General features: G+C 43.0%; 1 protein-coding gene across 4 annotated transcripts in view; it reads left to right on the forward strand.

Moving 5' to 3' along the window:
• NMI (N-myc and STAT interactor) overlaps positions 1-26,686 on the forward strand; it is a 201,199-nt gene that overhangs the window by 84,269 nt on the left and 90,244 nt on the right. For all 4 annotated transcript variants that reach the window (XM_078681751.1, XM_078681754.1, XM_078681752.1 and 1 more), the window contains one exon: positions 1,696-1,812. In XM_078681751.1, the coding sequence (XP_078537877.1) occupies positions 1,696-1,812 (117 nt within the window). The remainder of the gene's footprint in view (positions 1-1,695; positions 1,813-26,686) is intronic.

Here is a 26,686-nt window from a genome sequence, read left to right on the forward strand (position 1 = left end):
CATGCTAATATTTGCAGACGCTTGAAAGCAAGATTGATGATTCTTCGCTTCCAAAAAAAAAGTGGCAAAAAATAAATGCTAAAACATTTTGCTAAACTACTGAAAATATTGAGGTACCAATTCTTTGCAGCATCATTTAATAAAATGTCTTGATGTACTTTAGTATTTCCCAAAAATATTCATAATGGAAAATTAGTGTAACCAGTTTTAATAAGATTATGGGAAACGTAAAAATAAATAGGCATTGGTAAAGCCAGTGGCTCTGAAATTGTTGGTCAGCCTTTTGATTTTGTCAATGCGTCACTGGCATAGTTTTGTATAGCCTTATTGGTGTGGGAGCTGCCGGGCCCTCACAATTATAACAAACACTGGCAAAAGCAAAAATAGTTTTGGTCTCAAAAAGCACACATTACACAGTAGTTCCTGGCACTGAACTAAACAACTGTGTGTTGATATGGTCCTTGTTAAAAAACAGAATGCTGTCACTCAGAGAGAGAGAGAGACAACATTTTAATAAACACAAAAGGTCATGGTTAATGCCAGGCCTAATTAGGGGCCCAATTATTAAATAAAATGCACCATGTCCTTGGAATAAGTGCAGATAAATTACTTTCATGAATCCCCAAGACTTTACAGAAGTAGGCCAAGAAATAGTACTCCTAGAAAATATTTGTGAACTGCATTTCAGCATGAGCAAATATGCAGGTGTAGATTTGCTCATGCTAAAATCTGAGTGTTTGCGAGTTTACTTCCCCTCCAACCACTTTTTTCCCAACTCATGAAGAAGTTTAATATCTGCCATTGTCGGGAGTAAATATCCAACCTTTCTCAGTATGGGAAAATATTAGAGAAGAGTTGGTGAAAATCCTTGATACATGCATGTTAGTAGGTTTGCACAGACTCAAAAGGGTATTCCAACCCTGGAACTGTTGCTTACCATTAACTTCAGCCCCAGTGTGTAGATCTGTGGAAATGTGGCAACATAAGGGATTTGCTAGTATTTGAACACTACTATGGAGGAGCCCTGGCATAATCAGAGAGGCTATTTCAGAGCTCCAATATAATGAGATTGCTGCCATAATTTGTCACTGCATTACATGGCACAAAAGGGACAAGTGGATTTTGTTACAGGACAAGTAGATTTATGAAGCAACCTGCCCATTAGACAAGTATTATTAAATTCTTCACCCCTGCTGAGGCCCGCTCGTCCAACTACGAGGAAACTCATAATCTGGCGGGTGGCCAGGGGCCCTGCTTGACGGTGTGGTAGAGGGGCAGAGGCCCGCTCCCAAAACGCCAAACTCCTAATCGGACCCATAGGCTGCAAAGTGGGTATTCTCAAAGATAGCCTGGTAGATGTGGAGAGGAGCTCTAGAAGTCTGACTCCTCCTCCCTGTTCGACTTGGCCATGCCCACTTGAAAGGCCATTGAAGGGAATCGGGTCCAAATTTGATAAGTGTCTGGTGGTAAAATGAGGACAGAGAAGAATTTCTCATTGGAGCTGATTGGGTTGGTGCCGTTGTGATGCTCTTTTTGCCATATAGTGCATTAATTTGCCAGATCCGTTTTAAGAGAATATTCTTCATTATTGATAAGGTCTACAGTTGACTGTGTAAGGAGACTGTCGACTGAGACCTACAAAGAAGTTTGATTTTGCTGATATCCACAAACAATTTTTGACTGTTTGTTTTGCAGGAAAAAATAAGCACATTGACTGAAAAATCTTCTGAATTAAAGAAAGACATCACATTACTCCAACAGAACGTAAGAGATGTTGAGGCCAAGTGTAAGAAAATGGTGGACAAAGCTAAGGTACTATCTAACGTTTTTCCCATGGCAGTCATATCTCAAACTGGTTGAAATACATGGATGCGTCTCCATTTTTGGGTTCCATATTATGTTTTAGGTTACTTCATTTCTAGAAATTGGCTAATCTGTACTGTGTAACTGCTTGCTACAGCCCAACAAACATGACTTGAAATTGTAATATCCCTTTCCAAATAAAATTTGTTTTGCAATGTCGTAAATTTTGGCAGTCAATTTGCTGTGGCAAATCTGTCTATATTGTATAAGTATGGAAAGAAAATAAATCCAGAAATATCGCTAAGGACAACTTTTATTGGTAAAATATTACTTAATTTTGGTCCTATTATTTTATATTAATTAGTCCCCCAGGCCAGCAGACCATTGGCTATTCAACTACCAGGCAAGTCTGAGGCCTCCTCTCACACCTGCCCAGGCCCCTTAAGGCCTTGCTGGCTGCACCCCAAATCATTCTCCTCCATCTTGTGAGTTGCAGCCTACCTGTGCCCCAGATTGCAGTGAGCAGAGTCCAGGAATTGGTAAGGAGACAGACTAGTGCTGTCTCTTCCCAAGACAGAAAGTTGTTTAAAAAACGATTTTCACTTTCTTTGTTTACTGTCTATGCCTGTGGTTGTTACAGTTAAAATTGTAGTTTTAGCCGGCCTGTAATTGCATATTTTATCACCTGTGTTGTGTTTTAAATGTGTGGTTTTCCCTGCCCATGATTGCCTCCATTTAGTGTGTTGAATTGTGGGATTTGCAGTCCAACCTCTGTAGTTTGTCCCTCTCATTCCTTGGTGACAATTCTGCTTTCCCTCCAAATTTCTCCTTTGCTCTGTGCTAAGACCTGTATGTTCACAAGCAAGTGAAACCGGTCCCCCTGCCCCCCCCCCCCCCCCCCCCCCAGCAATAGGGATTTTTCTACATCAGAGGGTGCTTCTGTGAGCTGTTTAAACTGTGTTTTACTAGGGGCATGTGCACTTCGTTTTTTGGCCAGCAGGGGGAGTAAAGTTTTATTCAAACAGTATTGTTAGATTTCGAGTTAGTGAAGCCTTTACCTGCAGAAGTCCAAAGTGTGGATTGAGCCTGTCTGTCTCCTAGGAGATTCTGAACAGGAGAAGCAGCTTCCAACTCCCTGGCCAGCAAACCTTGTCTGAGGTCGCTGGGACCTTATATGGCCTGCTAGTGGTTGGTACATGCCTACACTGATTGGTGGTTGTATCTGGTGTTTCTATTGGATTAGGGTTAATGTCCTCATTGGTTGGGTATTTGAGGGTTCTGATTGGTTTCTGGATCTGTGATTCAATCATTGTAGGGTTGGAACTAGGGCTAGGGTTAGGATTTCTATTGGAAGTAGGGACTAGGGCTTCCTATGTTATTGGTTGTTGGGAGTAGGGTGGGACTAGGGCTAGGGTTAGACCTTTAATTGGAAGTAATGATTAGGGCTTCTGGTGTGATTGGTTGCTGAACTAGGTGTGGGACTTAGAATAGGGTTAGGCTTTCTATTGGAAGTAGGAGCTAGGGCTACCTGTGCCATTGGTTGCATGGACTTGTTTTGGGACAACTGATAGGGCTACGGCCTTTATTGGACGTAGAGATCAGGATTTTTGAACAGATTAGGTACTTGGACTAGGGCTAAGATTGGCTGTAAGGTCCAGGTCTCCTATTTGTTCCTAGATTTTAGGGCTAGTGTTGTGATTGGATAGTGTTAGGGCTAGGGTTCCCATCGGCTGAAGGGGTCACCTGATTACTAGGGCTATAAAAAAGGCCAGGCTTACGGCGTCTCAGCCTGGGCGTCGAGGCGAAGAGCAGAGTGGACAAGGGCAGTTGCCTGTTCGAGACTGGTCGGGACTAGGGCCAGAAATGCTGCCCTTTTCTCATTTAGCAATACCCAGCCCACACCATCCACATCCACATCCACAAATGGAGCAACACACTCACACCAAATGTACACCACGCACAACACTATGCACAGATTAATGTACCAAGTCTGCACTACAAACCCAACCAAACCCCATCTACACACCGTACTATCCCAACTACCAGACATATCCAAAATCACCTACAAACAGTACATAACTCTATCCTATACCACTAACCAATACACTCATCACTAACACAACACCAATCAACACCATACATAACTACATCCCATTCAAACACACTCTCCCTGCTGTAATTACACCTAACAGACCACCTTTTATCACTAACAAACGTAGTTGTCCAACAAACACCCTTCTCTCCCATCTACCATAATAACACTAACGCACAACACACACACTGCACACCACCACACTTTGTAACTCTTGCAATACACATACTTTCAATGTAATTATGGATCTACATATTTATCACTTTCTTCTAATTTAGCATTTCCAATGCACTACCCTATTTCTCAGCCTATACTTCGCTTAATATATCTTCTAGCCCAACCTTCTGACTCATCTCAAACTTCTTCTACTACTCCTTTCCAATGCACTACCCTATCTCTCATCCTATACATCTATCAATAGATCCTCTACTTCCACTCTCTCGTTTATCCCAAACCCCATACCACTACTATGATTGCAAAAATTACCCTTTCTAGACTCTCTCCTACTCTACCCCTCCTTGAATCATCTGACACCTCTTTTACTATACCGATCCCCTAAAACAAACCTTTCTAAACTCTTTCCTCTGAGTCCTCCCCTCCAAAACTCCTTTTTACTCATCCAAAAGCCTCCTCCTATTGCTAAGACCTAAAAAAATAAATTAAAAAATCGTTCACTCTTTTATCCCTCCACTATCCTTTTCAATCGAAATTAACAGACTAACGTGTTCACTTCTTAAATTCCATATTAAACTATACTAATATACTACCCAAATAACTGAATAACATATCTACTACTCACATTACTTCATATTTTTTTTTACTATACTAATTTTCAACAGTAATCCTTTATGGGTTCTGGAGTGGCGTGCTACTCGCCAGAAAAGCGATTCAAGACCCATCAGGGGTAACAAGTGCTATATGAATACAAATCTTTCTTCCCTTTATATCCCTCCGCTATCCTTCTCACTCCAAGTAACTGACTAATATCCACCACTGAAATGATTTCATATTTCACCATATTAATTCACCACTAATCCTTTGTAGGCTTCCTGAATAGCGTGCATCAACAAGCGCTATATAAATACAAACTTTTGTCCTCATCTATCCTTCTGCTATCATTCCAAATCCAAACAACTGACTAACCTATCCACCACGTAAAATGTACTTGCATGTTTCACTATACTAATTCAACACTAATCCTCTATGGGTCCCAGAGTAGTGTGCTACTCGCCGAAAAAGCGCTTCGACGCCGCGTCAGGGGTAGTAAGCGCTATATAAATGCAATTACAATTACAATGTATTCCTTTTAGAATATTTTGTATGTTCTATCTTGTTGGAACCTTCAGCCTTGCACTTTCAGAGCCCTCTGAATTCCCAATTCCATGCCAGAGCAGTTCATCCAGTGCATATATTTTTTCTCTTTGTGTTCTGGAACGTGCACTCCTAAATGAAATGGGATGAAAATTTACTTTGAGTACCAGAATGGAAAGAACCATATGGATTGCATTATCTACTCGCACATGGAACTGTGCCTTGCAGTGCCTTGCAGTTTAACCATTCCTGTGATTAGTGCTGGATAGCTGGGCTATTGTTACTGCATGCTGGCAGTTTTTATTGTCTTTAGCCTGCTCAATATACTTGTCAGGGTTTACATGTGTTCCATTAACCATTTTACTAGAAATAAAGAATCTTCTCCTTCTTTATCCCTCTTGTTATCAGAAATTTACAATAATGTAGACGAAAAATCTGATTATGGGTCTATTAAATATTTAAATGTTTGGGTCTCATGAAGAAAACTGACTTAAAACAATTGATTTGCTTTAAACGTTTCACAATAAATTATCCAAATGGGAGGGATTATGTAATAAAGATATTGCCTCAATGTAACTGTAATAGAGGCAGCAAGCTCCTTGCTCAATGCTACCAAGTTGTGCACATTTCGTATGTGTAAAGCCTCACACACATGCCTGGTACCAAAAGCGAGAATTCTTTAATAGCGAGTTCCGTGGGGATCACTTGTCGCCTGGCTCTTTGAGTTACAGATTATTTTTCTTCATAAACATTTTCAGGCACCAAACTAGTATGAGCTCAGAATTTCTTAACCGTAATATCTACCTTCACATGACTTAGACACATCCAACCATCCTTGATGAGAAAAGCCAGAGCATTATGAGGGAAGGCAAGGTAAATCTCTGATTCCACTTTTGGCAAAACACAGCAGGAACTTTGTTGTCTTAAAGTGCCACAACTTTTCGTACCTCATACCATAAATATGAGGCATACATTGTGATTTGTAGCGTCCTCCTTAGTCTCGGTACCCGCAAAGGACTACGGCACACACGTAGCTTAGTAATACACATCTGTATTCGTGTGCGCGTAGCTGCAAACCCAACACTCTACACTAACCTTCAGTGCATTCTGCTCTTACACTTACGTCACAGTTCTGTCACAAGTCCATTTGGAGCCAAAAGGGTCCCATCATTTCTAATGTTCAAGACACTACATCTCCACCCTCTGTTAAATAATAAAAAAAAAATGTTTTGAAAATATTTATATAGATAGACATATTCATTCAAATCTTTCAATCAATCTTCTTGATGCTATAATTATTCGACCTGAACTTGTTCTGGAAAACTGGTAGGTGTCGTCACCAATATCCAGGATCTGCGTCAACGGTGTAGAAGGAACAGCAGTTGCTGATGTTTCAGACCCAGACTCTTTCACCTACTAGATCTGATCATATGACTTAGACATATCCAACCATCCTTGATGCGAAAAGCCAGAACATTAGCAAGGGTAAAATCCTGGTCTCCACCCAAATTCAAGGGGTTTGGGAGTTGTCGGCATCAATGCAAATTAAGTAGTTTAAGGACTATGGGGCATATGTAGGTAATTTCAATTTTGCGATTCTGAAAATGTGATTTTCTGCGAATCGCATTTTCGGAATCGCAAAACGCGATGTAGATAAAAAACGCAATAAAATAGCGATTACCAAAAAATAGCAAAAGCAAAGAGCGATTACTCAAATAGTTATTCCTTGTTAGCGAATTCGCTATTAAGGAATCGCAAAAACGGAAAAAAGTAATTCAGGTGCAGAATGATGACATCACAACCAGGAAGTGTGACTGCCCATGCTGCACCTGATTGCCTGCACCTGTTTCTGAGTCAGTTGCTGCCTGAGAGACTGTGAGGAGGGAGTGTGGTTTTGTCTCTGCATTTCATACAAGCTGAAATGGATTCCCAGGGTGGGGACAAGCAGGCAGAGGAACACAGCAGGAAGAGAAAGCAGAGGTTCTCTGAGAGGAAGCTCGAGGTGTTGACAGAGGAGGTTGTGAGGCAACCTAACCTCCTGTTTGGGAAAAGCTCACTTCGTGTTCCTGTGGCCAGGAAGAGGAAAATTTGGAGTGACATCCAAGAAAAGGTCAATGCCATAGGCGTAACCCACCGCACCACTGAGAACTTAAGGTAGAGGTGGTACGACATGAGGCAGAGATCAAAGGAGAGGGTGGCCACCAGATTGGCAGAGGCAAAGGCGACTGGAAGTGGGACCTCAACTGCACCAGAGCCGACGCCCCTGTAGGAGTTGGTGGAGGGCACACTCATGCCTGAGTCAGTGACGGGCGTGGCTGATCAGAACAGCTCAGAAAATAAAGACACCAGAGAAGGTAAGATGCATGCCAATATCCCCAAAACATTCCCATTCCACTCACAGCCCCAAACACCCATGCATGAGTAGAAATCCAGTCCATGTGTTCAGGGTCACCCAGAATTGCATTATGGGAAATGTAGTCCCATGCACTGAAACTTGGTCCTGTGACACATACAAAGGGTACATAGGGAACAGTCATACTAGCAAAGTGCAAAATAGACAATTAGTCATGTCATTAGTAGTATCAAGAACTTTAATGTCATTAAAAAAACATGACACACAACTCATGTGTGCTATTATTTTTACAGCTGGATCAACAACACAGGACCCAGTGGCTGAAGTGGGGGGAGACATCAACAGATGAGGGCAGGGCAGGAGAGGCAGGGTGCAACAAGGGACACACGATCAGCGCCACCCAAACGGCGCAGACTTGTTCCAGCACTACAACCAATGGTGTCAGAGTCAACGGATGCTGATGAGGACTCACAGGCTGTTCCAACCCAAATCTCAAGGCAGAGCACACCACAATCTTGCGCACCAACCGCAACCAGCAGTGGTGCAAGACACGGGGCACGGGCCACCACTAGCAATGCCTCCTCGGGAACAGACTCAGTCTTTGCTGGCCTGGAGGGCAACATGTTGCATGCACAGCGCCTGCAAGGCAAAGGGATAATGTCAATTCAGCGCCAGCTAGCACAACATAACCGCCACATGTCAGAGCTGAGGCTTGGGGTGACTACCATTGCACAAGCTTCGGAGGCTAATCTGAGGGAGAACTGAAGAGATAGGCTTGCCAGGCACAGGGAACAACATCGCCTACACACCCGCCTGGACCAGTTCACTAAGGCTGTGACCCGACAATCTACTGCAATCTCCATGCTAGCACGGCGATGCATTAGCGTGCAACATGAGATGGCACACTGCTGCCAGGATGTGGCCAGGGGCCTGGTGCAGGTCACACATGCACTAGATCAACTGCGTGCTGTAGTCACCGGTGGCATTGGAACACCGGGGAGCTTGGACACTGATGGCCAGTCCAGCAGGAGCACCCCGACTCCACCAATCACTGCTGAAAGGCGCAGGAGTGGGCTTCAGGCCAGAGCTGGGGAAGACAACTGTGAGGCTAGTGCACAGCCAGAAGGAGGGGCATCAGGGCGTGCACGCCGGAGGTGAAGGGGCAGCATGCACCTATGGCATCTTGTGAGGCAACACATGCCATGAGGACTAACTGACTCACTACTATGATGGCACTGTGAGGACAATAACATGTGCTACCAACATAGTCACAGTCACACTGTGTGACATTACACATCCTGTTGTTATGGGAATAAACCTATGTTCGAGACATATGGGCTGCAGACCTCACACTATTGCATTAGATCACCATCTGGTGGTGGGCCCGGATGATTACACGTTGTTGTTGTCTTGGAAGAGTCTTTGTCTGTTGGATGACTCCTCCCTTAGACCGTAGTGCGCATTGGCATCGACTCCATCTTCAGATTGTTTTTTTCCGCCATCGGGCTCGAATGTGTTCATCGTTCGGTCCCATAAATCACTCAAAATACCATCAGCATCGTCGTCGACATTGATTCTGGTTTTCAGCGTCGAATAGAGACTTCACTTCTCGATTCCAGCGTTCGTCGGGGCCGTCGGGCCCAACTGCGCCATTGGGCCTTTGACTCCTGGAAAGAACACCCTACAAGAAGTGACCTCGGTGTGGACGCAAATTCCCTCACACCAAGCTTCATGAGGTTTGCAATCTCTGCTTATCTCCAGAGCACGAGAGTCGAGACTGTGAGGCCTGCGCTTCGTTCCGGTCCAAGAAAACAATCAGGGACTGTCGAGCTCGAAGAGTAATGGCGCAGTCATCTTCATCGCCACCAGACCTGAGGCTTCAATTGAAGTAGACGCCGAAGAACAACAGCACGAAGACATCGCTTCCGAAGCAGAAGATTCAGCTTCCGGAGTGGAGGATCAATCCGAAGATGAAGATCTTCCATTGGTCAACAGGTCATGAGTACAGATGTCGACCCTGTTCACCCCACCATACCAGGACAGGCTTCGGTTCCACCTCCACCTTCGTGTCCAGGTGCACACCGACCAAAACCTTCCGACGCCCCGCCTTCGGGCTCGGCAGCGAAGAATACAAAAAAGCCTCCAGTCGACTCGGGCTCGAGTCAGTTTGTTGGTCCCGAAAAGCAAAAGGTCCTTAAACCCAAATTAACACCGGCACTAAAGCGTCCTTCGGTACCAAAAGTGGTCGAACCGAAAGCAAGTTCGGCACCGAAAGAGGTTCCCATACCTACCGAACCAAAAACCACCCCGGTTCTGGAAAAAGTGGACCCGAAGAAGGTTCCGGTACCGAAACATACTTCGGCTCCGAAGGTAGATAAGTCGAAACGTACTCCGGGAACAAAAACTTTGAATCCAAAGAGCACAGATCCTAGGAAGAAGTCTTCGGAACCGAAACCAAAACCTGCTCCAAAGACAATGGACACTGTTAATCCTAAGCATTTCGGCCCCATACCATGTAAATCGGCGCCGAAAAAAGATTTGCCAGTAGAAGAGCTTTTTAAACCTGATCCAAAGCAAAAAACTCTTCATATTAATCCAAAGACTGGACTTATCACTTCAGTGCCTGAAAAGAGGAAAATGGACTATCCTAAAACACCGCCAGTTCCTCTAAAAAAGCATTCTCAGACTTCACCAATGAGGATCCCTTCACCAGAAAGAGAAGTACCAGTAGATATTTCTACTGTACATTCACCATCTAGTACACATAGTCTAGTTACTCACAGGACATAGAGAGTGAACATCACATAGAAGACATTAATGACCCAGATGATATTCCTGAGCCATCAGGGGACTCATGGGAAGATTATAATGCACCAGATGCACCAGATCTACCTCAAGATGATATATACCCATCTAGACCATCTCCCCCAGATGACACTATTGGGTTTACGCAGCTCATTCATAGAGCAGCCACTTTCCATGGGGTAGACCTACACACAGATACAATGGAAGAAGCTTTCCTAATGGACACTTTAATGTCATCACATAAGACCACAACCACACTTCCAATACTTAGTGGAGTGGTAAGACATGCACATGAAATATTTAAGGACCCAGTCAGAGCAAGGATAATTAATCCCAGACTAGAAAAGAAGTACAAGGCAGCTCCAACTGACCCAGCATACATTAAAGGACAGTTGCCATTGGACTCACTAGTAGTGTCAAATGCGAGAAAAAGAGCTAATTCGCAGACAACAGGAGATGCTCCACCTCCTGACAAAGAGTCTAAGCTTTTAGATGCTTCGGGAAAATGCACCATTTGACAAGCTGCTAATGTCTGGAGGATTGCTAACACTCAATCTTTGTTAGCAAAATATGATAGAGCTCATTATGATGAGTTAGAGTCACTCATGCAACACTTGCCAGAGCAATACAAGACCAGGGCTTCTGACCTAATACAGGAAGGCAAAGTTATTGCAAATACCTCTATAAGATGTGCACCAGACACAGCTTCTAGAGCAATAAACACAGGGGTACTGTTCCGTAGACATGCATGGTTATGCATCTCTGGATTTAAACCAGAAGTACAAGCCAGTATCTTAAACCAGCCATTTGACCAAGAACATCTTTTCGGTCCATCAGTTGATAGTGCTCTAGAAAAGATGAAAAAAGATACAGACACTGCAAAACCCATTGGAGCTTTACAAACACAAGCCCATAGACCTTCCTTTTGTCGCTCCTCATACAGGCGCGCCTCTAAGGGTTTCCAAACTGACAATACCTCCTCTTCTTTTAAAGCACCCAACCAAACCTTGTCTAATAAATTATATTATAGAGGAGGTTATAGAGGAAACAAGAATAGGGGTAGAGGTAGAGGAAACAACAATTGGAACACCTCTACTCCCAAACAGTGACTTCCCTTCCATCCCCCAGACCATTCCACTCCTGTCGGGGGGATGTTACAACAGTTCCTACCTGTCTGGAACTCCATCACTACAGACAGGTGGGTAAGACAAATAATTCAGTCAGGTTATTGTCTGGAGCTCAATTCCACTCCTCCAACAATACCACCCAGACAGCGTCCTATGTCACAGGAACACCTCATACTGCTAAGACAAGAGGTGGAATCTCTACTGCAAAAGAACGCAATAGAACCAGTCCCAAAAGAACATCAAAACACAGGAGTTTAATCTCTATACTTTCTCATACCCAAAAAGGACGGTTCCCTCAGTCCTATTTTAGATCTAAGGCCCCTAAACCTGTACATACAATCAGACCACTTTCATATGGTCACACTACAACAGGTTCTACCGTTGCTAAAGAAGGGAGACTTCCTTGCCACATTAGATCTCAAGGACGCCTACTTCCACATTCCCATACTTCAATCGCACAGAAAGTACCTAAGGTTCATTCTAGAAGGTCAACACTACCAATTCAAGGTACTCCCCTTCGGAGTAACTACAGCACCTTGAGTGTTCACAAAGTGTCTAGCAGTAGTAGCAGCACACTTAAGAAGGGACAACATTCATGTCTTCCCATATCTGGACGATTGGTTAATAAAATCCAAGTCATACAACCAATGTGTACAGTACACGCATTAAACAATATGTCTGCTACACAAACTGGGATTCACAGTAAATCAAAAGAAATCCTATCTCCAACCATCCCTGTCTCAGCAGTATCTGGGTGCTACAATAGATACCTCCAAAGCAATAGCGTACCCCAACCCAGCAAGAATGCAAACTATGCAGGATCTTATCAAAAGATTCCAGCCACAACACTCACTACCAGCTCGAGTGTTTATGCAACTAATAAGAATGATGGCATCTTGCATTTTCATAGTGCCGTATGCAAGACTACAAATGCGCCCCATTCAAGAGTGCTTGGCAAGTCAGTGGAATCAGGTTCAGCAACAAATACCAGTTCTGGTGGTGGTAGATGACCGGACATATCGTTCTCTGCAATGGTGGAACACCAAGAACCTTTCCAAGGGCCGGCCGTTTATAGAACCTGTTCCACAGATAATACTAACCACAGACTCATCTCTCACAGGACGGGGAGCGCATTTACAAAATCACACAGTACCGGGTACATGGACAATGCAACAAAAACTACTCCACATAAATCATCTGGAGTTACTAGCAATTTTTCTAGCTCTAAAATCGTTTCAGAATTACCTGTCAAACAAAGCTGGACTGGTCCGGACGGACAATATGACAGCAATGTATTACATTAAAAAACAAGGAGCAACACACTCCCTACAGCTCTCCCCCGGCTGGCACAGAGCATATGGAGGTGGGCCATTCCTCAAAACATTTTTCTATTAGCAGAACATCTACCAGGAGTTCAAAATCAAGTTGCAGATCTGTTAGGTCGTCAAAGACATCAGATACACGAATGGGAACTTCATCATCAAGTTCTTAAGCCATTTTTTCAAGAGTGGGGTCAACCAGAGATAGATCTGTTTGCCACAAACCACAACTCCAAATGCCCAAGCTTCGCCGCCAGATACCCACACCCATTATCCAAAGGCAATGCGGTATGGATGAACTGGTCAAACAAATTTGCTTACGCTTTTCCACCTCTCCCACTAATTCCATTAGTGGTTCGCAAGCTACAGCAACATTCTCTCACACTGATTCTCATAGCACCAACGTGGGCAAGACAACCTTGGTTCACCACGCTACTAGAGATGTCAGTAGTACCATATCGCAAACTAAAACTCTCTCCACATCTACTAACACAGAACCATGGAGAGATTATGCATCCAGACCCAATGCAGCTCAATCTAGCGATTTGGCTCCTGAGGTCTTAGAATTTGGTTGGATATCTAAATTTACCACCTGATTGTATGAACGTCATAAAAGAAACAAGACGCCCTACCACTAGAGCATATTATGCAGCAAAGTGGAAAAGGTTTGTTGTATATTGTACAAATAACAATATCAATCTCTTAGATGTTTCCATACAAAACATATGCTATCTGTTACATCTGCAAAGATTTAACTTAGCGTATTCCTCAATCAGGTTACATCTTGCTGCTGTAGCAGTATATCTTCAAAACAGACAACATTTGTCATTGTTTAGAGTACCTGCAATCAAAGTGTTTACAGAGGGACTTAAAAAAATAATTCCTCCTAGAATACCACCCTCTCAAGTGTGCAACTTAAATGTTGTCCTCACAAGACTTATGGGTCCTCCTTTCAAACTATTACATAAGTGTGAATTACAATTCCTTACATGGAAAGTTGCATTTTTAGTAGCTGTGACTTCACTTAGAAGAGTAAGTGAGTTACAAGCATTAACAATTCAAAAACCATTTATACAACTTCATCATAATAAATTGGTTCTTAAAATCTGCCAAAGGTCATTTCACCTTTCCACCTCAATCAATCTATTGAGTTGCCAGTATTTTTTCCCAACCATAAACAGTGGCAGAAAGAGCTCTACATACATTAGATGTGAAGAGCGCCTCTCTACTACATTGATAGGACAAAACCTTTTCGTAAAACTAAACAACTGTTTGTGTCTTTTTCTCCTCCACATAAGGGAAATCCAATTTCAAAATCAGGCATTGCAAGATGGATTGTTAAGTGCATTCAGATTTGTTATCAAAATGCTAAACGCACTCTATCCATTCCCCCTAGGGCTCATTCTACCCGTATATTAGGGGCATCTATGAAATTCCTAGGGAACATACTGTTAGATGATATATGTAATGCAGCTACATGGCCTACTCCGCACACATTTACAAAACACTACTGTGTAGATGTGCAGGCAAAACAAGAAGCAAGTGTGGGCCAGGCTGTACTCAAAACATTATTTCAAACTACTGCAACAGACACGGGTGGTCGCCGCTAAGGGAGAAACTGCTGTGCAATCTATGCAATAGTGTGTGGTCTGCAGCCCATATGCCTCGAACGGAAAATGCTACTTACCAGTATGCATCTGTTCTTGGCATGTAGGGCTGCAGAACCACACACGCCCACCCTCCTCCCCGGCTACCGGTGTCTGTTCCAGTATTATCTTATTTAGATACACAATACATGGTCATCTCTATATGTACTCATACAACTCCATCATTTGCCCAATGGCGAAAACAATCTGAGGATGGAGTCGATGCCCTTGCGCATTACAGTCTAAGGGAGGAGTCATCCAACAGACAAAGACTCTTTTAAGACAACAACAAAGTGTAATCATCCGGGCCCACCACCAGATGGCGATCTAATGCAATAGTGTGTGGTTCTGCAGCCCTACATGCCAAGAACAGATGCATACTGGTAAGTAGCATTTTCCTTTCTTTGCATCATCATTTGGCATTGTGTTCTTTTTTCTCACCTAGAAGTAGTTTTGTGTGATGTCATAACGTCTGAGGCGCCCGGCAGCTGACCCGGCTCCACCTCCACGTCTGCCTTGGGGAGCTGGATCCTCCTCATCTGATGTGTCTGCATCTGTCAGATCCACTGGGGTGCCCTTCTTGGTAGCGACGTTGTGTAGCATTGCATTGGCCACCACAATTTTGCAACACGTCTTCGGGCTGGACTGTAGGGTACCTCCACTCTTATGGAGGCACCGGAAACTGCTTTTGAGAATTCCGAAGGTCCTCTAAATGGTGCATCTATGGCTCTGTGGACACTGTTGTACCTCCGCTCTGCTGCTGTGGCTGGATTGAGGTAGGGTGTGAGGATGTAGTCCCGCACAGCATATGCACTGTCTCCTGCAGGGATAAAGTATGTTGATGTTGAGTGATATACTGCCAGTTCAGACATTTCATACTAGTGTTTGTGTGTGCCATACAATTACCTAGCAGCTATCCCTCTCCAAACTCGCCATTTGTGAGTATGCGATGTAAACCACAGTGTCGGAAAATGAAGGAATCATGAGTGCTTCCTGGGAATTTTGGTACTATATCTGTGATTACATGTTTAGCATTGCAGACTACCTGGATGTTTAAAGAATGGTATGATTTTCGGTTTCTGAACACATACTCATTGTGTGATGGGGGGACAGTGCGACATGGGTTCCGTCTACGCAGCCAATCATGTGGGGAATTGTGCTATTTGGTAAAAATCTTGTTTGGTCTGGTCAAGTTCCTGCTGTGTGATTGGGAATTTGATGTGGTGATGCATTATCTGCATCATAGCATTAAGAAAAGCGTGAAAAAAGCATGAAAGTGCACTCTGGGAGACCCCTCCTGCTGCGGCTATTACCCCCTGAAAACTCCCTGACGCTAGGAGGTGCAGTGAGCACAACACCTGTATGTGGGTGGGAATAGTGTGTGCCCTGTATGTGGGGTGCTCCAGCATGGGTGTCAGCTCCTCTATCAGCTCCAGGATACTTTCTGGGTGCAGCCTGTAGTGCACATGGATGTTCTCCTCAGTGCGCTTAAGGAGGGTGATGCGTGTGGCGTCTCCTTCTCTCTTCAGCCTTCGAATATGCAGCCTCCTGGCTATTACATACAGCCCAGCCATTGTGAGAAGCCACTGTGGCATTGTGGGCCTGTTTAAATAGGTTGCATCTGGTTACCACCTGTTCTGAGTTGGTGGTATTTGAGAAGTGCAAATTTGCGAATTTCGAAAAATCGCAATTTGCGATTTTTACCTATATAGAAAATTGCGAATTCGCAATTTGTGTGACACTTTTTGCAATTTTCGCAATTATTGTGACACAGCTTGCAAATTCACAATTTTATTTGCAGAATCCATGACACACAAAATTGCTAATCGCTAATTTTGTGAATACCAATTTTGCGTGGCACAATACTTACCTACATCGCATCACACACTTTTGCGATCGCAAACACCCTGGATTCTGCCAATCACAGGGTTTGCGATCGCAAAACACCTACCTACATATGGCCCTATGTCAGAAAGGTAAGGGAAACCTAAAGATGAAAAACATGGAGAAAGAGTTGAGATCTGTGTGAGGGCTGATTAGAAAGAGCTGTTTTAGAGGATGTGAGAGGAGGAGTCCCAATTAGTTGATAAAAGTCCTGTAAAAATGAGGAAAGGCAAGGTAAATATCTGATACCACTCTTGACAAAACACAACGAGAACTTTGTTGACTTAAAATGCCACAACTTTTCGTACCTCATACCATAAATATGAGGCATACAATGTGATTTGTAGCGTCCTCCCGAGTCTCGGTACCCGCAAAGGACAACGGTACACACGTAGCTTAGTAATACACGTCTTTATTCGTGTGCGCGTACCTGCAAACCCAACATTCTACACTAGCCTTCAGTGCATTCTGCTCTTACACTTATGTCACAGTTCTGTCACAAGTCCATCTACAGCCAAAAGGGTTCCATCATTTCTAATTTGCAAGACACTACATCTCCCCCTCTGTTAAATAATGTTTTTTAGAAAATATTTATATAGATAGACATATTCATTCAAATCTCTTCAATCAATCTTTTTAATGCTATAATTATTCTACCTGAACTTGTTCTGGTGGAAAACTGGTAGGTGTCATCACCAACATCCAGGATGCGCGTCAACGATGTAGAAGGAACAACGGTTGCTGATGTTTCAGACCCGGACTCTCTTTCAGCTACTAGATCTGATCAACGATTGGTCAAGTGCCTGAAGTGTGAAGAGCCCTGAGTAATAAACTTCCCATGTTGCTGAGCAGTCACCATGTGTCCCTTATTGACATATGCTTCCATCTTTTGTTTGTTCACCAAGTCCTTCTCATGAATTGTCATCTCATCTTTCTTTCTCCGATTGATCCATTGAGGTAATTTGATGTTCATTACTCTCCTGAACATCAAAGTCACAGGACTTTCACCTGTGGGGTCGAGTGGGGTGTTGAACGATATGCTCTCAGGCTAGCATTCAATACAGTTTTCAAATTGGGCTTCTCTAGAGCAGCACGCTGCACTGCTTTCTTTAGCGAGCTCCTAAAATGCTCAACAAGTCCGTTGTCTTGTGGCCACAGAGGTGTGCTCTTTTGATGCTTTATCTTTGCATGCTCCAAGAAATCTCTGAACTCTCGACTATTGAAAGGTAGGCCATTGTATGTATGTATGTATTTTTATTCTTGTAAAGCGCATAAATCACCATTCGGTCTCATAGCGCTGACAGAAAGCAAAAAGAAGACAGAACGAATGGGAGCCAAGTCCCTGATTAAAATAACCATGTCTTGAGATTTTTACGGAATGTTTTGTGGTTGGGGTTTGATCTTAGAGCCAGTGGTAGGGAGTTCCATGTGACAGGGCCTATCTTAGAGAAACTTCTATCCCCGTTTCCCACTGTACGAACCTTAGGGATTTTTAAGAGGTGTTTATTGGATGCACGTAAGGTTCTATCTGGACAGTATCCATGCAATTTGTTCTTCAGGTATTTGGGCCCTAATCCGTTGATTGCCTTGTGCACTAAGCAGCATATCTTAAACTTAATGCGCTTCCTAACTGGGAGCCAATGTAGTTGTTTCAAACATGGAGCCGAGGGAGTGCGCGGAGGAAGGTTCAAGGTCAATCTTGCAGCTGAATTCTGGAGCGTTTGCAACTTGGTCAATGCGTTTTCGTTTATGTCTGCGAATAATGCATTGCCGTAACCCAAACGGCTTATGATAAGGCCTTGAATCAGAGGCTTCCGATATATCATAGGTAGCCATTTAAAGATCTTTCTTAGGCTTCTCATAATGCCAATACTAGTGTGGACCACTTTATTTATATGAGAGGCCATGGTCAATTTATCATCTAAAGTGACGCCGAGATTCCGGACCGTGCTTTTTGGGGTTGGGCATAGGTCCAATTCCTGTGGCCACCATTCTTCAGACCAGATTTTATTGGCTGCACCGAAAAGCATTATTTCAGTTTTGCCTGCATTCAACATTAAGTAATTGTTGGTCATCCATTCTTTTATCACGGACATGCATTTACGGAATCTCATTTTGGCATCTGAGGGGTTTGAGTCCAGGGTGATCAGAATCTGGGTATCATCGGCATAGGATACCGTGTCAAAGCCGAAGTCCCTGATTATCCTAGCTAGAGGTGACAGAAAAATGTTAAATAAGGTAGGGCTCAAGATTGAGCCCTGGGGAACACCTTTGTCATTCCCAGTCACCCCTGAAGAGAATGGTCCTGTTTTGACCCTGGAGCATCTCCCTGCTAGATAGTTCTGAATCCATCTGAGGGCATGACCTCCGACACCAATCCCAGCCAGTCGTTCTAACAGGACGCCATGGGATATGGTGTCGAAGGCCGCCGAGAGATCTAAAAGAATCAGAATAGCAGATTGTTTTGCGTCCAGAGCCAACCGGATGTTGTCAATGACCTCTAGCAGGGCGGTCTCGGTGCTATGGGAGGCTCTGAACCCCGACTGGGAGATATCCAGGAGCATGTGTTCTTCCAAGTATTTTACTAACTGCGTGTTAATTATGGATTCCATAATTTTCCCAAAGAGTGGTAGCAATGATATGGGGCGATAATTTATTAATTGGTTGGGGTCCGCATTATTTTTTTTTAGAATTGGCCTAACAGTGGCTTCTTTCCAAGCTGTAGGGAAAATGGAAAGTGATAAAGATCTATTGAAGATTGAGGTTGATACTGGGACTATGGCTGGGGCTATCTTCACTAGGACCTGAGCCGAGGCTGGATCGTCAGGAGAGCCAGATTTGGCTTTCTTCAGTTTGTCGTTAACCACCTCCTCTGAAATAGTACAGAAATCTAGTAAGCAGTTGTGTGCAGCCAGGGACTCTGGGGGGGGGGGGGTAGGTACATGTGACTAGGGGCATTAGTTCCCTCTGCTTCTTTAGGAAAAGATTGATGTATTGTATTTATCTTATCTTTGAAGTAGATGGCGAGCTTGTCCGCCCAATCCTGTGATTCAAGTGTTGCTCCTTGACATGCAGGGGGGTTAGTGAACTCTTTTACAATAGTATAGAGTTCTTTGGGAGAATTTCCCGCTAGTCTGATTTTTTCACCCAAGTAAGTTTTCTTTGCTGTAGCTATTTTACTCATATAATCTTTGTGCGCAAGTTTATAGAGTTGTTTATCCTCTGTATTTTTGGTTTTCCGCCATTGTCTCTCCGCGGTTCTAGTAGTCTGTTTGGAAGATTTTAACTCGTCTGTAAACCAGAGAGACTTCTTGTTCGGGCATTTAATTAGACGTTTGGGGGCTATAAGATCTAGCGCCCTGACGATTGCTATGTCTAGATCTGCCACTGACTTATCTATCTCTGCGTCTTGGTTTAGCTGGGGTGGTACAAAGACCTTAGTAAAGGAGTCTAGGTTAATCTTTTTCAAGGGCCGGCTCATTTTTTTCACCTTTAGATGGTCAGGACTGGTTAGATGTGCTTTGATGGTGAAATTTATTATCTTGTGGTCTGACCATAAGACAGACGATAGTGCAGTTATAACAATTTCCTGGGAGTTGGTGCATATAATATCTAAAGTGTGGCCCGCTATATGAGTGGAACTAGTTTCAAGCAGCCTTAGGTCCAAGGAATGGATACTATTTATCAGTTCCGCCGAGTAGGGCTCCTCATGCTTTTCAATATGGTGGTTGAAATCTCCTATTAATAAAAAGTTCTTGCAGGCTAGTACATGGGGTGCTAAAATGTCCACTAGCTGGGCGGCGAAATTGGCTTTGCTTTCTGGGGGGTCTATATACCAAAGCTCCTTTCCATGATTCCTTACTATTGAGAATGAGCGAGAAAATTAGAAACTCACCCCAGGTGGCTAGGAGTGTGTCGATAATGCGGATTTCTATCTCTGTTCTATGAATGATTGCCGTTCCTCCCCCTTTTTTAGAAGTTCTATCCAATCTGGCTATTTTATAGTCTGTGGGCAAGGCTACTGCTATATCGGGAAGAGCTGTTTCTTGCACCCAGGTCTCTGTTATAAAAAAGAGGTCGGGTGCCTCCTGGTCCAACAGAGCCCAAATTTCTAGGGCATGTTTGGGGAGAGACCGTACATTTCCATATAAGCAGGTCAGTTGCTTGCGAGGGGGTGTGGGAAGGTATTGAACGATTTTACTTTCCCTCACCTGTGAGTCAGGATTGAGTGCTAAGAGCTCAGTGCGAGTATAACTGATCATCTCCCTAAATCTATACCTATCCAATAAAAACCGGAGGTGGCGACTGGCGACGATCCGGCGCGGACAGGCGCAGACAGGCAGGGCTTGACTTTGGCGCGACTTAGGCGCGCTGCCTGCGCGTCGCTGCACGAGTCCGCTCGGCGCACTGTGTTTTATGCTCCAGTGGGCGGGACCGCAATCAGTGGGGGATCTAGAGCACTAACCGGTGTGGGCTACCGGAAGGGTTGTTTGTTCACGGTCGGACCCCGCCGTTCTAGCTGCACAAGCCGTGACGGATCGGGTGACCAGGCAGGTACGATTTTAAAAACACTTTCAAGCTACAATAGTTGTTAGAAGGCGCTATTCACAGTGCACATCATACAATTGCAGGTGACGGCGCAGCACAGTTAACATTCGGAACAAGAGCTGTCTCTCAATATCAGGCAGTCTCTTTGATTTTAAAAGCAGTTTAAAACATAAGTAATATTGCCAGAACACACAAATATTTAAAACGGAGCAAGAGCTGCCTATCGTTCAGTCAGTCTCTTGGGGTAATCTGTCTGGGCGAGTCCGCTTGGCGCACTGTGTTTTATTCTCCAGTGGGCGGGACCGCAATCAGTGGGGGATCTAGAGCACTAACCGGTGTGGGCTACCGGAAGTGTTGTTTGTTCACGGTCGGACCCCGCCGTACTAGCGGCACAAGCCGTGACGGATCGGGTGACCAGGCAGGTATGACTTTAAAAACACTTTCAAGCTACAATAGTTGTTTGAAGGCACTATTCACAGTGCACATCATACAATTGCAGGTGACGGCGCAGCACAGTTAACATTCAGAACAAGAGCTGTCTCTCAATATCAGGCAGTCTCTTTGATTTTAAAAGCAGTTTAAAACATAAGTAATATTGCCAGAACACACAAATATTTAAAACGGAGCAAGAACTGCCTATCGTTCAGTCAGTCTCTTGGGGTAATCTGTCTGCAGACTTTTTTACTATGGCTGAACATCCCATGTTGCAAAGAGGCCATCTAGTCTTTCAATGACCCATTCTTGAGTTGTAAATAAAAGGTCTTCAGTTACTGGAAAACTTAAGTATGAACATTCAATTCAATTCAAAGTTACTTTATTCGGTAACTGAAGTTGACCATAAAAGTTCATTACTTAAATCAGTACAGTTAAAAATACCAATTCCTACAAAGTTTAAAAACCATATTAAAAACTTTACAAAATAGATTTGCGGTATTTAAAAACATGTTTTAAAAATGCAGTTACAGAGGCTATAATAAATTCATTTTTTAGCAACTGCAAAAAACGGAACGCTAATTGACATTGTCTCAGGCCTTATCTTTTTAAAATTGGAATAATCCACATTTTTCTGGTGTTAGAATAAAATGTGCAAAAAAACATTACATGCAATGTTGATTGGGTTGAGACGTCGGCACAAGGACATTTGCTTAATATTCTTGACCAGTTGTTAGGATTTGAAAAGCTCAGGCTTCTATGTAGAATATTAAATCTCAACTGGGTCAACAAAAATCTCTCATAATCATTAGTAGTCAGTTTGATATACAATTGTATAGCAGTTTGTGTATAGGTCATAGAATATATTTGGACCATGGACTTCTTCATTTCTGTGGTGTTTCTAATTTCACACAAGTGTTGTATACACATAGCTTTGAAGTCTCTCCTAGATACAGTACACAGTGTATGTGTTTCTTTGTAGTATTCAGGGTGGCCTATTTTGGTCAAAAATGTTCTTACGTATTCCAACCATCCTATCCGCCTAACTCCTTCCAACACCTGAGCATCTATTAATATGTGGCGGTTAAAGGCCGTCTCCTCTGATGTCCAAAACAAGTATGAACATAACTCTGCATGTGTATTTGTAAAGCGCACGTTCACCTTGACACGTATATTGGCGCATTAATAACATGTTTATTGTTACCCAACTCAATGGTACTCATTTTATCGACCTCAGAAGGAAGAATGTCTGAGTGGACCTGCCGGTATTTGAACCTGTGAGCTTCAGAACAGACACAGGTCCCTACAGTGGACACATTAGTCCACTAAGTTACCTGCCCCGGCATCCATAATCAACCTTAAATGATGTCCTTTGTCAAGTGAACAGAAAAATTCAATGGCTATTCTCTCCCATGCATACTCCAAGATTTGACATGTTCGAGGTGCGGTGAATAGTTTTTGTAAAAAGCCAGTTGCATAAATGACAGTCCTTTAATTCCTTTTCAACCCTGCCATCAAGGTAAGGAAACCAGAATCTGTCTCCAAGAACTCATTTTGTGGCAACAATTCCACAATGCCCTTTATGGGTTACCTCAATTATTTTCTGTCTCAGACTCTCTGGAATCCGTATTTTTAGCCCTCGTAATATAACTCCGTCCTGAGTTATGGGCTGTTCATCCTTGACATTTTTGTGTTTTTGATATTCATAATGAAATGAAATAGTGTATTTGATATAGCGCACAGCTACCTAAACTAGAGTGTCCTGGTGCGTGACAGCGGAAAGAAATGTGAGAAAAAGAGACCAATTCGGAAGGATAGTAGGTCTCTGGTTAGTCTCAGAGTTTCGGGGAGGCTGGTCCACAACTTTGCACCTAGAAAGCCGAAGGATCTGCCTCCCGTATGGGCATGGCGTATTTTGGGCGCGATTGCGAAGTTAGCATTTGTAGATCTTAGGGATCTAGATGGAATGTAGTGATTAACGCGCTTATTCAGTTAGCCGGCACCTAAGCCGTAAAAGGTTTTTAAAAAGATGATCATAGATTTGAAGTCAATCCGTTTGTGCATATCCAATGAAGAGACTTTAAAATGGGGGTCATACTTGATCGGGATTTAGTCCTCATGATGGCTCTGGCCGCCGTGCTTTGCACCACTTATAAGCGCTGGATAAGAGATTTGGGAAGACCGAGGTACAAACTGTTGACATAGTCAAGTTTTGACGTCACCAGAGCTTGCCCCAGAGTCAAGTGGTAGCAGTGGCAGGAATGTTTTCACTGGTGAGCTGTCGCGTGTGTTGGTTCCATGACTGATGTATAATTATACCCTTGAACTTTAACATGCCAGTATCATGGCATGTGGCAGTGATAATCTGGGGGAAACAGCGTTTACATCGTGGTGCTTTTACAATGCAGTTGTTACAACAACTGCGTTGTTAGTACGCGATACCTTTACATCGCAAGTCATTAGATCGACTTATTTTAGGGGGCGCTCTAAACTAAGGAATAGTATAATTTACTATTCCAACACCTTCCCTACTGTTGCACACGCTGCAGTTGGAATAGTAAATTATAGTATTCCGAAGACCAGCGCTCCCCCTACAACAAATCGATCTAATGACTTGCGATGTGAATGTAACGCGGTTGTTGTAACGACCGCATTGTAATGGAATGCAATGTAATAGCATGCATAGTAACGTGCTATATTCTAATCTGGACTAACGAAATGGCAGCTGGTGTGTTTGATATTACTGGCGAAGTTAATATAGGCCTCAGCCGTCTTGGATGGCATACTGTGACTTTGGATAGGCACTCTGGAAAAGTATTCAGCAGGATTTGGATCCTTCTCTGGACGATGCACAGTAGTATAACCATACACTTGTAACCATAGTCCCCATCGTTCAATGCAAGGAGGCATTTTGGCCTTTGTATTTCCAAATAAAGGTTGTAATGCTTCATGATCAGTTACTATCATAAAAGGTTTTCTGTAGATAAATACACAGAAATGTTCACAAGTCCATACCACAATTAAGCTTCTTAACTTTTCAAGTTCTGAGTACACACTTTCTGTTTGGGACAAACTTCTACTTGCATATGCAACTAAGCTTTCCTTTTCAGGTTGTGAGTATGCACTTTCTGTTTCGGACAAACTTCTACTTGCATATGCCAGAATCTACCTTCGAGCATTTGAGTGTCCACTGTGCTGTGCAAGGAGAGTGCCAAATCCGACTGCATTCTCAATGGCTTGTTTAATTTTCTTAAAACTTTTCTCACTTTCCTGTGACCAATGAAATTAGAATTTTTTTTTGTCAAGTCTCTCAATAAAGCACTTACAGTGGCAGAGTCTTTTATGTATCAGAAACCGTAAACTGGCCATGACAAGAAATGAACGCACCATGGCAACATCTTGTGGGGGATCAACATTTGTCATCACTTGTACTTTAGCAGGATTTGGTGTCATCCCCACTCCTGAAATGATATGGTCAAAGAATTTTAGCTTTCTCCTTTGGAAGTCACACTTGTCTGTGTTCAGCAAGCAAACTACATATTTGTGGAAGAGCTTGATTGTGTTCTTTTTGCGTAGCTCCGAAAACCAAAATTCCAATGCTGTAATTGAATGCATTCATGACAAGCTGTATGATATGTCGAATTAAGTCGTGCAACAGTTCTGTAGCAGATGACACACCAAAACGTAGTCTTTTGTATCGAAACAGACCAACATATGTAGAAAAGGTTGTAATGTACCTGCAATCTTCTTCAAGTTCTATCTAATGATAACCTTTATTTAAATCAAGGCGAGAGAAGTCCTTTGCACCATTTGATTGTGTTATCAAGTCAGCACTGTGTGAACCTGGATGTCCTTCTCATTCAATTGCCTCGTTAGCTTGCCGCATCACAACGCATATGTGGACACCTCCTTCACTGTCCTTCTTGGGCACTACTACTATGGAAGAAACCCATGGGTTTGGACCAGTAGAACGCTCAATAACATCATGCTTAAGTAACCATTTAAGTTCTTTCTCAACAGCTTCTTGTCAAATTAAAAGCAATTTGTCTATGTCTTTGAGCAACTGGACAGATGTCCTTTTTATTATGCAACTTCACTTTCATAGTCTTAAGTTTTCCCAAACCAATAAATAATGAAGGGAAATGACTTACTATTTTGGTGGTGAGCTTTCTTGTTGGAATTCTAAAAAATCAGGCCAATATCAGTGGCTGTGCTGAAACTGAGAGACAGGCACTGGACGCCATGCCTGGAAGCACATGGATGGGTTATTGTACCTTAGTTTTCTTGTGTTTCATTGTCACTACAAATGAACCATGACTTGTTAAGGACATCAATGCTGCCCATGTATACATTTTGAGTTTCAATTACGTATATTGCGGCAATGGAGCTAGTTCATTGTAATTCTTCTCAGGCACAATGTTTATCGAGGCACCACTGTTGATAATGAAAGGAAGCGAACAACCATTTACTTTCAATGTAATCTTCGGACAATGTTTGAATGACTTTGGTGCTGTGGCATGTCAATTTCTCTTTGACTGACATTTTCCTTCACAAGCGGCCAAACCAATATGTGCATGCTTTTCAGAGCTAACCATTGGCATGGTGCAGTAATTGTCATCACTTTAACTTGATACTGGTACAGAAGAACTGTTTGACAATGATTTATGTGGCGATCAACTTCCATCAGTGTTGATTTGTCTCCACTGATGTTCCCGCTTCGCCTTGTGGGTGTACATTGATTCTGGACCGCTTTTGTTTTCGAGCTGTGACGCACTTACTTTTTCCTTCACTTTGCAAACTGTCACAAAATGGCTTTCCTTCCCACAGCCTTTACATATCTGTCCAAGAGCAGGACATTTTCCTTTGTGTGGAAATGAAAATCCACATCTAAAACACAACTTCTTTTTACGAGTAGACATCAGTTTGTATCCTTCAGTCTTTTGTTTTGGCTTTCTTTTCACAGTCATGACGGATTAATTCTGGGCACGTATTGCCTCCACGATAGAAGCTTGTCTATCAGCACACCACTCCTCAGCTCTGGCAGCCATTAATACTCGCTCCAGGCTAAGAGTTTCTCCCAGCATTCATCGTCTGAATGAATCTATCAAGCATCCGTCAACTCTCAGGCGCACAGCTTCTTCATCATTAAATTAATTGAACTTATAATTTTGGATTAGTGTGTCGACTCTCTCCCCAAAAATTCATCAGTGGTTTCACCAACTTTCTACCATTCTTGGTTGAAAATGTATTGTTCATAATCAACATTTAGCTTTGAATTAAACTTGAGATTCAACACTTCTTTAATCTGATGATATATGATTTATTCATCAGTTGGCAGCATTTCCTTGATGAATTCTTTCACATTA

Source organism: Lissotriton helveticus, chromosome 3_1 (genome assembly GCF_964261635.1).
Source record: "Lissotriton helveticus chromosome 3_1, aLisHel1.1, whole genome shotgun sequence".
Classification (NCBI taxonomy): Eukaryota; Metazoa; Chordata; class Amphibia; order Caudata; family Salamandridae; genus Lissotriton; species Lissotriton helveticus.